A 17,103-nucleotide genomic window follows, 5' to 3' on the forward strand; every position below is an offset into this window, starting at 1 on the left:
CGTCATCTCCATAGGACCACCGACTGTCCAATGCACTTGGATGCCTTTTATCTCCCTGAAACGCAGACTTTGAAGGAGGAAGCTACTGAGAGGGAGAGATTAGGTGACTTACCTAAGGTCCCATCGTCACTAGACAGTGGGAAGAGAGCGGCCCTAGGCGGCATTTGAAACATGTCCGTTTCTCTGGCTGGTTCCTCTCCCCAGCCTGTGTGTTCCACCTGCCACCTGCTTCAGCTACCTGGGCCCAAGGCCCCTGTGACATTTCCTTCCTGGCCACCAACTGCCACCTTGGTGGCCCCGGCTTGTGGGCAGAAGACTAGCCCTGGAGGAGCCTTGTTCAGAGGTGGGAAATGAGGACCGAAGAGGGAAGCCACTTCTCCAGGCTCACAAAGCTTGCTAGGGACGGAGCGAGGCTGGAGCCCAGGGCTGCTGACCTCCAGCTGACGGTCCCTCTGTCCCTTCTCCTGGTCTCCTCCCTTCCTCTTGAGCATGGAATTTAGGCTCTGAGCTGAGGTCTGGAAGAGCTGCTTGCCACAAGTGGGGTTTCCCTGATCTTGTCCCCGAGCAGCCACCTCCCGCAAGGGTTTCTCTGCAGAGATGTCTGGTCGTTGCCACAAGGGGGCAGCAGGAGGAGGGACAGGAGGTTGGGCCTGCAGAGGACTGGGAGGGAGGGAGGGAGACTTCCAAGAATTGCCTGGAAACCTGAGCAACTGGGTATGGGGTTGTGAGGCCTTAGCCTTGGGGACACCCACAGAGGGCTCCTATAGGCTCATGGAGCGGGGAGTCTGGTTCCCAATTACCCCTTCAAAGACCACCCCCCCACTCATTCACTTGTTTCACTTGTTCGTTTGTTCATTAGTCACCTGTGGGCTCTTACCCTGTGCCCACCCTGGGCTGGTGCTGTTTGATACATTTTCCAGAAGCTGTGTTGGAGGAAAATAGGGAAGGAGCTAGACTGTCCGCAGCGGCTGGGCTTGCATGCCCAGGAGGATGCCCTGCCTGGCCCGGAAAACATCTGGCTTTGGAGCTGGACAGATCTGGTTTCTTTCTTTAGAGCTCCCGATTGGGAAACCAGTCTCCTAATCTCTCTTTTGATTGAGTTAGAAAAGGTCTGACTCATAGTAAATGCTCAGTAAACGTGAAGTATCAACTCTGGAGGAGAGACCTATGAGTAAATTAATACCATGTATGTGGGTAAATACAGGGGGCCTCAGAAACAGAAACTGGGTATCTAGGCGGGTGTGGTGGCACATGCCTGCAACTCAGCAACTTGGGAGGCTGAGGCAGGGAGATCTCAAGTTCCAGGCAAGTTAGAGAGAGCCTGCCTGTCTCAAAAAATAAAGCCGGGCACAGTGGTGCACGCACGTAATCCCAGCAGCTCAGGAGGCTGAGGCAGGAGGATTGCCAGTTCAAAGCCAGCCTCAGCAAAAGTGAGGCACTAAGCAATCATGAGACCCTGTTTCTAAATAGAATACAAAATAGGGCTGAGGATGTGGCTCAGTGGTTGACAAGTGCCCCTGAGCTCAATTCCTGGAAACACACACACACACACACACACACACACAGATGGATAGATGGGCTGGGGGACTCAGGGAGGGCTGTGGAGGAGGCAAGACAAGGTAGATGGATGGGAGCCCCACATCTAGCACCGGTTGGAACTTGAATGTTAGTTAGCCTCTTTCCCCTGCCAGCTCCTGTAACCTGATTTCAGATAAGATACAATTGGAACTGGTCCCAGTGGGGCATGTCTGCAGTCCCAGCATTTTGGGAATCTGAGGCCGAAGGAAAGTTCAAAACCAGCCTCAGCAACTTAGTGAGGCCCCGTCTCAAAAAGAAATGAAGAGGGCTGAGGATGTGACTCAGGGGTTAAGTGACCCTGGGTCCAATTACTAGTACAAAAAAAAAAAAAAAAGAAAAATTACAATTTTGAGTTTGTTACACACAAAAGAGAGGGTGAAGAGCAGTTTGGGCAAAGGGAACAGCATGAGGGTACTATGGAACCACTTAGAGATCGCAGCAGAACATCCTGATAGTATTGGTTTTTTATTTTATACTGGGGATGGAGAACTCAGGGGCACTGTCCCACGGAGCCACGTCCTGCTTCAGCCGCCCTGATTGTTGGGGCTACAGGTGAGTGCCAAGAGTCCGGCTCATACTCTCTCTCTCTATATATATTTATATTCAGTTGGTGGTGGGCCTTTATTTTTTATTCATTTATTTATACGTAGTGCTGAGGATTGAACCCAGGGCCTCACACATGCCAGGCAGGTGCTCTGCCACTGAGCCCAGCCCCAGGCCATCATGCTGGTTGGAAGTCTGTCCTGTGCTAGTCTGTCCTGTAAAGACCAGCGCTCCTGGAGGCGGGTTCTGTTTGTTCACTGTTGCAGGTCGGGTAGTAAGAGTGTATTCTAGTCTATAAAAGAGTGGGCTTCCCTCCGTCAGGGCCCAAAGACAGCCCCTCCTTTTTCCTGTCATCCTCTCATACCGCTGCCTTACAACTTTGCCCCGTTCCATCCCTCACCTCCCTCATTTCCCCTGGAAGGACGGTCATGTCACACCTAAGGGCTGGTCCACAGCCCACATCTACAGTTATAAGAATTGGCCGGGGCGGGGTGTGGGGTGGCTGGGGCTGTGGCTCAGTGGTAGGACTCTCACCTAGCAAGTGCAAGGCCCTGGGTTTGATCCTCAGCATCACATAAAAATAAATAAATAAATAAAATAAAGGTATTGTGTCCACCTACAACTAAAAAAGAAAGAAAGAAAAAAAAGAAGAACTGGCCAGGGCGGAGGATTGGCTGGGTCGGTTGGGAACAGCCGTGGGAGGAGAAACTAGAGTCAGAAGCATGACGTTAAGCAGGGACAGTGGATGTCCCTGAGCCAGAGATGGACAGTCTTGCCTGTGTGGCGCCGACCCTCTTCCTCCTTCTGCAGCGCTGGGTGGGCGGGTCCTCCAGGCTCACACTGTTTTCAGGTGGGTGACTACAGAAGGCAGGCCTGCGGTTGATGTCCAGGCTGTCCTCTTGGCCTGTGAAGCAAATCTCTCTCTTTTCTTTGGCACTGGGAATTGACCCCAGGGCTGGTCTACCACTGAGCCACATCCCATCCCTTTTTATTTATTTTTTTATCTTGAGATAGGGTCTCACTGAGTTTCCCAGGCTGACCTGGAACTGGGTCCTCCTGCCCCAGACTCTTGAGTGACTGGGATTCCAGACTCGCACCACCTCACCCCCCTGGTTTCAAACCTCTCCTTAAGTGGTCGGCGTTCTGGGGAAGAGGTTCCTGAGCTGGGGAGACACCTCTCTGTTGCTCTTTAGGCCTCCTCCTCCTGCACCTCCATGTGGCAGTGGTGGCAGACATACCTGGCTTCCCGTCTGAGTGGTCAAGGACTCTGGCTGCCCCCTTCCCCAGCGGGCTCTACCCAGGGGCTGCACTTTCCCTTTCCTGCCCCCACTCACCAGCACCTGCCTCTGAATAGTGCCCCTAGGGGCAGCCCTTGAGCTGGCCAAGGCTTTGCACAGGGTACCTCCTTGACATTCCCCTGGGTTGTGGAAGGAAGGAAAGGCAGAATTTCATGGGCCTAGTGGGGGGCTTGGGAGGCAAGTTCTGGCTGGGGAGTATTTGAGCCAGTGGGGGCACTCCATTCCTCCCATGCTCCCCCTCACACCCATAATGGATCAGCATTCACACATCAGAGAAAACATTGGGCCTTTGGCTTTTTGGGATTGGCTAACTTCACTTAGCAATATCTTCTTCAACTCCATCCATTTACCTGCAAAATGCCATGATTTATTCTCTTTTAATGCTGAGTAATGTTCCATTGTGTATATACACCACAGTTTCTTTATCCATTCATCTACTGAAGGGCATCTAGCTTGCTTCCACAGTTTAGCTATTGTGAATTGTGCTGCTATGAACATTGATGTGGCTGTGTCCCTGTAGTATGCTGTTTTTTAAGTCTTTTGGGTATAAACCAAGAAGTGGGAAAGCTGGGTCAAATGGTGGTTCCATTCCCAGTTTTTTTTTTTTTTAAAGAGAGAGAGAAAGAGAATTTTTTAATATTTATTTTTCTGTTTTTGGTGGACACAACATCTTTATTTATTTTTATGTGGTGCTGAGGATCGAACCCAGCGCCCCGCGCATGTCAGACGAGCGCATTACCGCTTGAGCCACATGCCCAGCCCCATTCCCAGTTTTCCAGGGAATCTCCATACTGCTTTCCATATTGGTTGCATCAATTTGCAGTCCCACCAGCAGTGTATGAGTGTGTCTTTTCCCCACATCCTTGCCAATGCTTATTGTTTTTATTCTTAATAGCTGCCATTCTGACTGGAGTGAGATGAAATCTTAGAGGAGTTTTGATTTGCATTTCTCTGCTAGAGACGTTGAACATTTTTTCATATATTTGGTGGTTGATTGTATATCATTTTCTGAGAAATGTCTATTCAGTTCCTTGGCCCATTTATTGATTGGGTTATCTGTGTGTGTGTGTGTGTGTGTGTGTTAAGTTTTTTGAGTTCTTTATATATCCTAGAGATTAGTGCTCTATCTGATATGCATGTGGAAAAATTTGCTCCCATTCTGTGGACTCTCTATTCCCCTCACTATTTTTTTTTTTTTTCTGAGAAGAAGCTTTTCGGTTTGGATCCATCCCACTTATTGATTCTTGATTTTATTTCTTGCACTATGGGTATCTTGTTAAGGAAGTTGGAGCCTAATCCCACACGATGAAGATTTGGGCCTATTTTTTCTTCTATTAGGTGCAGGGTCTCTGGTCTAATCCTCAGTCCTTAATCCACTTTGAGTTGTTTTGTGCATCGTGAGAGATAGGGGTTTAATTTTATTTTGTTGCATATGGATTTCCAGTTTTCCCAGTACCATTTGTTGAAAAGGCTATCTTTTCTCCAATATATGTTTTTGGTGCCTTTGTCTAGTATGAGATAACTGTATTTATGTGGGTTGGTCTCTGTGTCCTCTATTATGTACCATTGGGCTACAAGTCTATTTTGGTGCCAATACCATGCTGTTTTGTTACTATTGCTCTGTAATATAGTTTAAGGTCTGGTATTGTGATGCCTCCTGCTTCACTCTTCTTGCTAAGGGTTTTTGCTTTGGCTATTCTGGGTCTCTTAGTATTTTTTATTTTGAGATAAAGTCTTGCTAAGTTTCCCAAGCTGGTCTCCAAGTTGTGATCCTTCTGCCTCAAACTCCCAAGTACCTAGGATTATAAGCATGTGCCACAGTGACTATTCTTGAAGAGCTGGGTGGATAAGTGTGAGCACTGGCAGATTGAGGCTTTCTGGTGGTGACAAGGCCGGGGGTGTGTCCATAGGGGCTGGTGTTGGAGGAAAAATGGAAAAAAGCTTTGATCATCTGGGGCCAAGGAATTGAGCAGCAGATCATTGCTGAATGAACTGGCCAGAAGAGGTAATCAGTGAGACTGAAGTCCCTGAGAATGATGACAAGAACTAGGAGGAAAAGGAGACCAAGGCCACAGGGTGTGGTGGGGCATGAGTGTGATCCCAGTGGCTCAAGAGGCTAAGGCAGGAGGATTGCAAGTTCAAAGCCAGCCTCAGCAACTCAGCGAGGTCCTAAGCAACTCAGTGAGACCCTGTCTCTAAATAAAATATAAAAAAGGGCTGGGGATGTGGCTCAGTGGTTAAGCACCGTTGGGTTCAAAACCCTGGTACAAATAAAAACAAAAACAAAAAAACCAAAACACAGAAGCCATTGATTAAGTCTCAGGGAACAAGAAGGAGCCACCATGATGGGTGGCAGTTAATCCTGAGGAGGGTAAGGGTAGCCCAGCCAGGTGGCAAGAAACTTAGAGGAGCTGGAGTTTTCCCAGAGGCAGGTGAAGGACTGGAACATGAAGCGGAGGGAGAGGGAGGCCTTGCTGAGACTGAGGGCTGGGGGAGAAGGAAGGCTCCACGGGAGAGGGCAGCCAGCAGGGGATAGAGAAGCTGGAGGAGAGGGTAGGATGCGGGAGGTTTTCTGATGAGGGACTGGAAATTTCAGGGAGTCTGATTTCAGAGCAGACGAGGGAAGTAGGGGCGGATTGGGTCAGGTGAGGGAAGAGACACTTGGGGAAGTTCTGACTCTTTTCTAGTAATTAGAAAGCAGGAAAGTGAGAAGGGAGCTATCCCTTGTAGCTTCTGCTGCTCTAGCTGAGATCTGGGCTTTCAGTGGAGGCCCACGTAAATGTTTACAGAAGGTGAACTGGAAAATCCGATCCTGGGTTGAATTATAAACCATAATAAAAACAGAGAGGGCTAAGAGCAAATAACAATCCCTTACAACTGGATGATACTTTAGAATTTATGAGGTGCCTTATTGCATGTTAGCATATATTTTCTTTATTTCCCTCTTATTGCAATCCTGTGAGGTGGGCATCGTGGATGGCGAAGGTTTTGACTGGCTGAAGGTCACATTCCCATGAAGTGTCAAAACTAGGATCAAAACTCTTTCCACTCTGCCCTGTCTGAAGTGCCTTGATGAGCACAGTTAAAATTTTGAGTTGCTTTAAAAAATCCTCCTGAAATCTATTCTCTTTGTATCTTATCATTCTTTTGTGCCTCTTTTTCAATATTCAGGGTTTATCTCAAGGACGTCTCCTCACTTCCCTTAGTCTCTTCTCACATGATTTGATAACCCATCATATGGAGGCAGTAACTGTTTGCAGGCTCTGTTTTGACAAGCTCGGAAAAATGCAAGACAGAGACTCAGGACTAAAGACAACTGTGCCTACTTAACTGGGAGTAGGTGTCGTGGAGCGGGCTGAGGCAGAACTGGACACTGGAGGAAGGGACAGATAACTAATTTTCAACTCCTGGACGGGAATTGGTCTCTGGATAAAACCGGTTAATCTCATCCAAAGCCACGTCATTCCAAGCTTTCCAGCTTCCCCAAACCTTTGGAGAGCAGGATGCGGCTAGAAAAGGGATAGATTTCTTGTTGGGTCAAAAGGGTCACATCCCATCGGCCTGCCCACTTACAAAACCGGTTTCACAATAAGCGAGCGTGTGCGAGGCTAAGCGCCACCCTCGGGATGACGTCACGAGACACAGCCCCATCAGGTCATTACCGTGTTTTACATCTCCAGAAAGACCCATTTCCATGTGGGGCAAATACAAGTTTGTTTAATCACATGGGTCATAAAACACAAGTAAAAAAGCAGTCGAGAAAAATCCTCCCACATTATTAGGTATAAAATTTTTTTTTCATCATGTTTTAGCTATCTGGGGGGAAGATGAGGTCCACCTCTGGAAATTTTAAGACGTTATCCCCCTCTGAGAAAAGTAGTTGCGTCCGACTCCTCCCCGCCCGTCGGGTTCGGAGGCGCGGCCGTGACGTGCGGTTCTGGGCGGGGCTGGACTGGCTCAAGTGCGCTCTAGAGGGGGAGCTTCTTTAGGGGAGAAGGCTGCCCTGGAAATAAGCCTCTTTTGTGTATGTACATTTTCTCCTTTTTTTTCTTCTCTCCGTACTTGTTTAGTCATGAATTAAAACATATGGAAGATGGAGGGACCTCAGTCCTCTTTACAGCTATGAAGAGGGAGAGGATCCCTCCTCCTTGCCTCTCCCAGTGGCCACGTCCATTTCGCGCGGAGTGGCCCGATTTCAGGGGTACGATGGGTCGGCGTTAGGGATAGGAAAGCCGAGTGGCCTCATGGCCCCGCAGGGAGGCGCCCCCCGACTGGTGCTGCTGTTTAGCGGGAAGAGAAAATCCGGGAAGGACTTCGTGACCGAGGCGCTGCAGAGCAGGTGTCTGTGGGGAGGGGAGGAGGAGGACAGGGAGCTCACTGGTCAGGCGACCCAGGGGAGCGTGTGGGTCTGCTGGAGTGGGCTTCGGACCCCAGCTTCTCTGGTGGCCGGGCAGGAGGAGCAGGAGAAGATGCAGGATTGCCACCATCACTTAAGACAGCCGTCTGCACACGCCCACTCCAAAGACAGGCGACTACTTCTGCAAAGCCCTTAGCTGTAGGTCTGTCTCTCCAGGAGTCACCAATGAAACAGTGACTACCAAGGCACTTTCTGTATACTTTTCCTGTTCTCATGACAGTGCTGTGAGGTAATTTACAAAGAAATTGACGCACAGATAAGGGATTTCTTTAAAAACATACCCCGTATGTGTCTGGTTCCAAAGGCAATCTTTGTTCATTGAGGACAAGGACCCCTAATAGTAGGGATTTAATAAGTCTTTATTATATGCCAGGCACTGTACCTGTATTAATTTATTTAATCATCATAACCTTTGGTAGGTACCGTGTAGTGTTATTTGCCTCTCCACTTGACAGATGAAGCAAGGGAGGCTCTGAAAAGTTAAAAACAAAATTTGCTGGGGTTGGAAGTTAAGTGGCGAATCCAGGATTCAAATTCAGTTTTATTGACTCCAGGGACTGGGTTATTTCAGTTTTAGCTCATCACTTCCCCCAAATAATAAGAATGCCTTTAGCCTTCGCTCATTGTTTTTTCTTGGAGCAAGGTATTCTGTCTGGCATTTTTGCTGGGGACTGGGCTAGGAGAGCAAAGAAGGGGAGAAAGTGGAGTGAGGCTCCTCTCCGCTTTTTTTTCCCCATACTGGGGATTGAACCCAGGGGTGCTCTACCGCTGAGCTACACCCCCAGTCCTTTTTGTTTTTTATTTTGAGACAGATTCTCACTGAGTTGTCCAGGCTGGTCTTGACTTTGTAATCCTTCTGCCTCAGCCTCCCAAGTTGCTGAGATTATAGGTGCACCACTCGTCAGGTGCTCCTCTCCCCTTGAGGGCTAGTAGGGTGTGGTGTCAGGAAACTGTTTTGGGTATCCTGGGGGTTCTGAGAGGTTGTGGGGGATTCCAGGGCAGAGATCCATACACAAATTCACCACCAAGTATCTACCATCATTTCCTAAATTGCATCTCAGCTCTGGAAGTTAAATAGCATTAAGAAACAGAGGTTCTGAGATTAGACTTCTGGGATTCACATCGTAGCTCAGCCTTAGTGGCCCATCTGGTACACATTTCATATTGACTCTGCCTCAGTTTTGACATTTGTTCAATGCAGACAAAGACAGGATGGTGGAAGAATTAAATGAGGTAATGCATGTAAATGGCTTAGAGAATAATTCTTGGCATCTAGAGAAGGCTCAGGAATGAAATGTTGGCTATTTTTATTTTACTCATACTGGTTTCATTAGTTACAGGGTTGCTTCAGGTGAGTCAGTTCCCCTCACTTAGCCTCAGTTTCCTCATCTGAAAATAAGAACACTCATCTCACCACGTTGGTGTTTAAGTGTAGGTGTGAGCAGCTCAAGGCCAGGGCAGAAATTGTGTATCTCATTCATATTTCTGTTACCTGGAATCAAATATGGTGCCCAATAAATGACTGGCTAAGATCATGGAACAACTGAAGGGATGAGTTTTTTATGTTGTGGTGACCAAGTTAGTTGAGGCTGAGATATCCCTGGTGGTGACTGGGTTTAGGGTACTAGCAGTAACTTAATTGAGGCAGAATATCATTAGGCCTGGAGGCCTGGTGGGTTTTCTTTCTTTCTTTTTTTTTGCACCAGGGTTTGAACCCAGGGGCAATTAACCACCAAGTCCCAGTCTCAGCCCTTCCCGCTCCCCGGCTTAAAAAATTTTTTTTTTGTAGATGGACAGAATACCTTTATTTTATTTATTTGTTTATTAAATATATTTTTTAAATTATTGGACACAATACCTTTATTTATTTATTAATTTTATGTGGTGCCGAGGATCGAACCCAGCGCCCTGCACACACTAGGTGAGCACTCTACTGCTGAGCCACAATCCCAGTCCCCCAGAATGCCTTTATTTTATTTGGTCATTTGTATGTGGTGCTGAGGATCGAACCCAGTGCCTCGTGCATGCTAGGCAAGCGCTCTGCCACTGAGCTACAGCCCCAGCCCTTTTATATATTTTATTTAGAGACAGGGTCTCGCTGAATTGCTTAGCGTTTACTAAATTGCTGAGTCTGGCTTTGAACTTGTGATCCTCCTGCCTCCGCCTCCTGAGCCCCTGGGATCACAGGTGTGGGCCTCCGTGCCTGGCTTGGAGGTTCTCAGTGTACTTACCATCCTACGTTTTATCCGTTAGCTTCAGGGCTCCTTTATATTCATTTGAATTTCATAATAATCCTGTTTGGGAGAAAGAAACTCTTATCCCGGTTTATAGATAAGGAAAAGGGGTCAGGGGCGTTGAGAGCTGCCACAGTGACACAAATAGCAGTGGGAGAAATGAGGGCTCGGCTTAGGCCTCTGGACTTCTCTTCTGGAGCCTGGAGGCTCCAGGAAGCCCTAGGTTGACTGGGTCCTGTATCTCCCTGTCCCACAGACTTGGAGCTGACATCTGTGCTATTCTCCGGCTTTCTGGCCCACTCAAGGAGCAGTATGCTCAGGTAGGTGGTGGCTGTGTGGCATCTGGGAACCATCTCCCAGGCTTTGGAGATGTGACTGCTGCTGGCAGAATGGTAGCCATCTCTTGGTTTTCTGTGAGGGGTATTTCGGGGCATTTTCAGCTTAAGCGCCTTTCTTTTTTTTAATATTTGTTTTTCAGTAAGACACAATATCTTTATTTATTTATTTTTATGTGGTGCTGAGGATCGAACCCAGGGTCTGGCACGTGCAAGGCGAGCACTCTACTGCTGAGCCACAGCCCCCGTCCCTTAAGCGACTTTCTTAGTAGCCTCGCTTACTCCAGATCACCTCTGCAGAGCACGCTCAAAAGGGTGTCCAGGGAAGGCTATAGATATTCGAGTTGACAGCTCTGATGCCATTTGATATGCATATGTCTGCACAAAAAAAATGACAGCTTACATCTCCCCTCTTCCCTGCTGGCCTGATGGAATGCCCTAGAATTTTCTCCTTAGATATTTAGTGACGTGAGTTGTCAAAATGATTGTTAAATGAAGAGCACAAGTTGTAGAATAGTGTGGTACATCTAAATCTGTTTTGTGTTGCTATAACAAAATACCTGGGGTTGGGTAGTTTGTGCAGAAAAGAGTTATGGAGGTACAAGAACATGGTGCCAACATTCACCTGGCTGCTGGTAAGAACCTCATGGTGGAAGAACAGTGAGCAAAAGAGAGGTCATATGGCAAGAGAGATTGAGGGAAGGTACCACGATTACTTTATAACAACCCATTCTCACCGTAACCAATCCAGTCCCAAGAGAGAAGCTTTAATTCCTCTTAGAGGTTCCAGCATCACCACGTTGGGATCATGATTTTCGGTGGAGACATACCATAACAGTAGAGAATGCAACATTTGGAAAGGACTTTGTGACCGAGAATTACAGAAGAATTAAAAATATATTTGCTTATATATCCAGTTCTTCAACAAGTACATACATGGGAGGTGCCTTGCATTTTGTTAAGCACTGTTCAGGTGCTGGGATGTCTGTGCACTTCCTGGGAAAGATACATGGGAGACTGTCCTGTGGCCCTGCAGGGGGAAGACAGAGGTGGGACAGAGATTTTTTCATTGCAAATGAATTTGCGTCTTTTGAATTTTGAACCATATAGGTTTAAAAAAAAAAATTGGTCGTTGTTGTTGTTAAAATGGAATTTAGAAAATAAACAGGAACTCCCAGAATCTTGACTTCAGGAAGGGAACCCAGAGGGTGAGATCAGCTTTTCACAGAGAAGAGCCCCCTAGTGACCCACATTCTGTTGCATCCAGGTGTACACTCCCAGGGACTTGGGCTCAGGGCAGTTGCCCAGTGTGGCCTCTGGGGCCACACAAAAGGAACTAATCCCAGCTTCTGTGCAGTAACCCTGCCTCCGTGGGAGCAGCCTTCTGTCCCAGCGGGTCTTCTCTCGCCTCCTGTGCGGGCCCATCCATAGCCGGGCAGTCTGAGGGACTGTGGGATTGCAATTTTTTTTCTATGGAGAATCTTTCCCGGTGAAGTTGGATGCAGAAGTTCCTTGTTCCTGGGAGACATTTTTTCATTGCAAATGAATTTGTATCTTTTGAATTTTGAATCATATAGGTTTAAAAAAATTTTTGTTGTTGTTGTTGTTAAAATGGAATTTAGAAAATAAATAGAAACTCCCAGAATTTTGACTTCAGGAAGTGAACCCAGAGGGTGAGATCAGGTTTTCACAGAGAAGAGCCCCCTAGTGGGGTGGGGTTAACAGGTAGTGGGAGAAGGAGGGAGGAGGGCCAAGGGGAGGTACTACTCAGCTTTCTCCAATGGGACCTGAGGAACAGTTTCAAAACCACTAATCTACTTGAAAAATCCCAGATCAGGGCCTACTCCAGATCTGCCGAGCCAGAGCCCAGATGGATCAGGGAGGAAAGGGCAGGAGTTTGAGTTTGCATTTTTAAGACTTCCAGAGGAGGCCCTGACAGACCCTCCTGCCCTGTTACTGAATTGAGTTGGGTGCGGTGGCTCACGCTTGTAATCCAGGGGGCTCAGGAGGCTGAGGCAGGAAAATCGTGTGTTCAGAGCCAGCCTCAGTGACTTAGTGAGGTCCTAGGCGACTCAGTGAGACCCTGTCTCAAAATAAAATACAAAAAAGGGCTGGAGATGAGGCTCGGTGGTTAGGTGCCTCTGAGTTCAATCCTCTACCCCACCCCCCAAAAGAAAGAAAAAAAGGTTGCTGAATTGATGACCCAGGTCACAGGTGGAAACATAACCAACAAGCAGGCCACATGCTCCCAGTGGAGGGGAGGGGATAGCTGAGAAGCAGGAGGTAGCTGCTGCCCTCTCCTTGGAACAGGGCATCAGGTGGGGACCAAGGAGCTGAGAGCTGCTGCAGATGCAGTGGCACAAGTCCCACTGGCTCCTGAGGCAGGAGGATCACAAGTTTGAGGTCAGCCTGGGCCCCTCAGCAAGAACTTGTCTCCAAAAAGTGAAAAAGGCGGGGAATGTGGCTCGGTGGTACGGGCCTCTGGGCTCAGTCTCCATCCCCTACCCTCATCCCAGAAAAGCGGGAGGAGAGAGGGAGCCTGGGGGGGGAAGGCCTTGCTGAAGGGGAACCAGACCTGAGCGGGGTGACGCTCTTCACTCCCCTTCCTGGCCTGGACCCCCTGGATGTGCCCCTCTGGCTGTCAGGATCCTGGAGAAGGGGAGGCCAGGTCTGGAGGCAGCTCCCCCTCGGACCAGGGTTTTCAGCAGAGTGCCAGGATGTGGGGAAGGGGAAGGGACCGGGCGGAGGCAGGACTTCCCCAGGAGTTGGGGTGGGGCAGACGGTGCCGGGAGGGGAGGGAGGACGTTGCTGTGAAGTTTGTTGGTTTTTGTCAGATTTCCCACTTGAGTTGAAGGCTAAGCCTGTGCCCAGGGGTTGCCAACGAATTTCAGGATTAGTTTAAGCCAGAAATAATTGGGAAGGTAAAATCTGCAAAGAGAAAACCACATCAAACATTCAAAGACAGATGGAAACAGTTTCTGGATGGCCCCAGACCTTTCGCTCACCTCTGAGTGCCTGCTCCAGAACTCTCTCCTTTGCAGACCTTTGGCCTCATGGCTGGAGTCATTCTTGCTCTACGGCTGGGGAGGTGGTGCGGCGGGGCTCTTGGAGGGCCTTGGAGGCTGAGAGGGCAGTGCCTGAGGCGCATTATGCTTTGGACAGGAGCACGGCCTGGACTTCCAGAGACTTCTGGACGCCAGCACCTACAAGGAGGCCTATCGGAGGGACATGATCCGCTGGGGGGAGGAGAAGCGCCGGGCCGACCCGGGCTTCTTCTGCAGGAAGATCGTAGAAGGCGTCTCCCAGCCCATCTGGGTAAGAGGTCACCTTGGCAGCCTGAGGACAACTTCTCTCCACAGCCCTCACGGTTCCCAGCCCCCTGTCTGCCCTGCCCTGGTCCTGTGCAAGTCCCCCGTCTTTCCCCAGGCGTCACAGCAGCCTCCACTCCTCTCGGTCTCTGGCTCTGGCTCTGGCTCTCGTCCTGTGATCCCTTCATCGCACAGCAGCCATTTACAAAGAACACTGCTCACGTCACCGTTAGTCTGCAACACTTTAGTGCTGGATGCGCACGCCTGTCATTTCAGCTACTTGGGAATACTGGGGTGGGGGGACCCAAAACAAGACCCTTTGGTGGTTACCCGTCATTCTTGTGAACAAAATCAGTCCTTAACGTGAACTTTTGGACATTGCTCCTGCTCCTTTTAGCCTCTTTACTCTCTGAGCTGCAGCTGCCCCTTCCTTCTCTGTTCCTTAAATAAATCAATCTCTTTTGTTTTTCTTTCTTTTTTTGGTACTGGGGATAACCCAGGGGTGCTCAACCACTGAGTCACATCCCTAACCCTTGTTTATTTTTTATTTTGACACAGGGTTTAGCTAAGTTGCTTAGAGCCTCACTAAGTTGCTGAGGCTGGTCTTGAACTTGCGATCCTCCTGCGTCACTGGGTTACAGGCATGTGCCACTGTGCCCAGCTGTATTATAGGCTCTGAAGACAGGTGCATTTTACCACTCTAGCCTCAGCACAGTGCCAGCACCTAGTAGGTGCTTCCTGAAACCCTTGTGCAGTGCTCTAGTCGGGTGAACAAGCAGTCTGCAGGGGGTCAGCACTCAGCAGTGTTCTCTCAGTGTGTGACCGAATGGAATGAGGAACTGAGGCCAGCTGCTCTGTCCTAGCTGCTCTGGTGCTCACGATGCCGGGGTGGAGCTGCGCAGTGGTTTGGTTTCTCTGGTATCCCCCTTCCCGCCAGCTGCAGCAACCTGCCTGTGTCCCTGCCCTGCAGCTGGTGAGTGACACACGGAGGGTGTCTGACATCCAGTGGTTTCGGGAGGCCTATGGGGCTGCGATGCAGACGGTCCGCGTGTGCGCCTCGGAGCAGAGCCGGCAGCAGCGGGGCTGGGTGTTCACGCCAGGTAAGCTGCTTGTAGCATCTGTCCCCAGGGCTTGGTTCACAGATGAGACACACCCCGTGGAGGACACGGACCCTGACCCCAGTGTCCTGGGCCTCCTGCTGGCTCCTTGGTAAGCCTGAGGACAGTGGGGGAGAGGTTCTAAGGAGGGGTCTGAGGCCTAGGGCTCAGCAGTGGGACGGCAGAGGGTGTTCTGGAGGGTCAAGGTCTCCCTGTGACTCTGACTTGGTCCCTTTACCCAGGCTGTCTTCTCAAGGCTGATGGGCTTCTCTGGGGGTCTGGCTGAGACCTACCCCATGACCCTCACCTTTGCCTTGCAGCTCTGGGGGGGCTGACAGCCGGGGAGGAGAAAGCCGGACCAGCCTAGTTCCTCTTGATGCACACACCTGCTGAGGGGTGTCCCGAGGCGGGAGCTCTCAGGAGTCTCAGGGACGCTGGCCCAGGACTGGCTTTGCAGGCCGTTCTGAAGACCAGCTCAGGCCTCCTGCTTGCCTCTGGTCACTGTGCCACAGAAGCTCAGGTCAAGGGTACCACCCTGCTGCCTGCTGGTCTCCTGGCCGCTGCTGTCGGCCAGGCTGGGCTGAGCACCTGGCAGGCAGCAGCTCACTGACCAGCGCCCCAAACCCACCAAGTGGACGCTGCTGTTCCCAGGCCTGTGACGTACAAGAGCAGCAGCCTGGAAGGGCCACAGAGAACGCCTCTGCTTCTAGCCCCGCACACGTGGCCTCCTCGGAGGACTGGATCAGACAGATGGAGGGTAGAAATGAACACAGCGGGGGCTGCGGTTGTGGCTCAGTGGTAGTGCACTTGCCTGGCACGTGTGAGGCGCTGGGATAGATCCTCAGCACCACATAAAAATAAATAAAATAAAAGTATTGTGTCCATTCTACTAAAAAAGAAAGAAGGAAATGAACATAGCCGTGATTCACACTAAAGCATCATGCCTTTTGGGTTGTGTGTGGTTTTATTTTATTTCATTCTGGGACTGGGGATGGATCCAGGAGTGCTCTACCACTGAGCCACATCCTCAGCCCTTCATATTGTTTTATTTTGAGACAGGGTGTCACTAAGTTGCTGAGGCTGGCTTTGAACTTGAGGTCCCCCTGCCTTAGCTCCCAAGTGGCTGGGGTCACAGGCATGGGCCACCATGCCCAGCTTGTTTGTGGTTTTTCCATGATGCGGTTCACCCTCTGTGCGAAGTGGCAAGTGAAGAGTTCAGTCAGCTGGCCGTGGGCGGTGCGTCTGCACCACAGTGTTGGAGCTGGTGGGGATGCCCTCCAGGTGGGCAGAGCTTGACTTTGGGACAGCAGTGAAGAGGCAGGGGGAGGACCCTCTCCGCCTGAGCCAGCTGGCCTCCACGTCTGCAGGGCTGGGGTCTGACTTCACCATGCCTCTCCACAGGGGTGGATGACGCTGAGTCAGAATGCGACCTGGACGATTTTGGGGACTTTGACTGGGTCATCGAGAACCACGGAGATGAGCAGCACCTGGAGGAGCAGCTGGCCCACCTGCTGAAATTTGTCCACTCAAGACTTTATTTGTCAGGCTCTCGAAGTGAGCTGGGCGTGCTGGGCTGGGCATGGGGTTGGCTCTGCAGGATGTGGGGGTCCCAACCCTGACCCAGGTGGGGGAGCAGACAGGGCCTGTCCATATTTCTTGGGGCGAGGGCGGGTGGTTGTCAGGCAAGTTAGGGAACCTTGAGGGAACTGGCTGTCTGGGGAGAAGGCCCCCGACTTCCCTGCCTCCTCAGGAGGACACTTAGAGGGCACAGGAGGGAGAATTCTGTGTGCTTGAAGCAGGAACAAGGCCATCTCCACGGGAGCCAGGCCTGTTGGCTCTGGTGGCCCCACGTCCCTGTCTGGATGTTCTCAGCCCCTTGTTCTGGGCAAGGACCCAGAGCTCCCTAGTGTGCTTACTAATAAACCTCCTTGGAACACACGCGCGGAGCTGGATTTCTCTCCTTTCCCCAGTGCCAACCTGGACCACGTGGGGCTCGGAAGGGCCCTGGGTGTCATGGTGGATGTGGGTCCCTGCATCACCTTGCACCTGCTGGTTGGCATCTGCACCCCGCAGGTGAGAGGCCTGTTGTGTTGCAGGTGGGATTGGGATCTGAAGGACTTACGCTCGGGGAGAGTTCCAAGAAGGACTTAGTGTCCCATACAGAGTGTCTCCAGAGAGTGTCCTCATGTTTATATGGCTTTTCGCAACCTCCAGATTTCATCACAGCACCCTGTGGGGTGGGCAGGGACAGTGTTTTCATGTGCATTTAGCATATGCCCAGAACTCAGAGCGG

General features: G+C 50.3%; 1 protein-coding gene and 1 long non-coding RNA gene across 3 annotated transcripts; one reads left to right on the plus strand and one right to left on the minus strand.

Annotated features, from left to right (window-relative positions):
* The first annotated feature begins 7,585 nt into the window (after positions 1–7,585).
* Positions 7,586–16,748, plus strand: Pmvk (phosphomevalonate kinase). 2 transcript variants are annotated; one of them, XM_027920914.2, is made up of 5 exons: positions 7,586–7,758; positions 10,327–10,390; positions 13,568–13,720; positions 14,684–14,813; positions 16,212–16,748. In XM_027920914.2, exons 1-5 carry the CDS (start codon positions 7,664–7,666, stop codon positions 16,427–16,429), a joined length of 660 nt encoding a protein of 219 aa, XP_027776715.2. In that variant the 5' UTR covers positions 7,586–7,663; the 3' UTR covers positions 16,430–16,748. The 2 variants fall into 2 exon arrangements, with proteins under 2 accessions (XP_027776715.2, XP_071474503.1); XM_071618402.1 differs by lacking the exons at positions 7,586–7,758; positions 10,327–10,390 and adding an exon at positions 12,678–12,808.
* On the minus strand, positions 8,096–13,571 carry LOC139707298 (uncharacterized). Its single transcript, XR_011708957.1, has 3 exons — positions 13,411–13,571; positions 10,068–11,435; positions 8,096–8,308 (listed from the first exon to the last, which is right to left on the minus strand). It is a non-coding gene; the product is annotated as an uncharacterized lncRNA (long non-coding RNA).
* Positions 16,749–17,103: the final 355 nt, after the last annotated feature.

Source organism: Marmota flaviventris, chromosome 10 (genome assembly GCF_047511675.1).
Source record: "Marmota flaviventris isolate mMarFla1 chromosome 10, mMarFla1.hap1, whole genome shotgun sequence".
In the NCBI taxonomy this organism is placed as follows: Eukaryota; Metazoa; Chordata; class Mammalia; order Rodentia; family Sciuridae; genus Marmota; species Marmota flaviventris.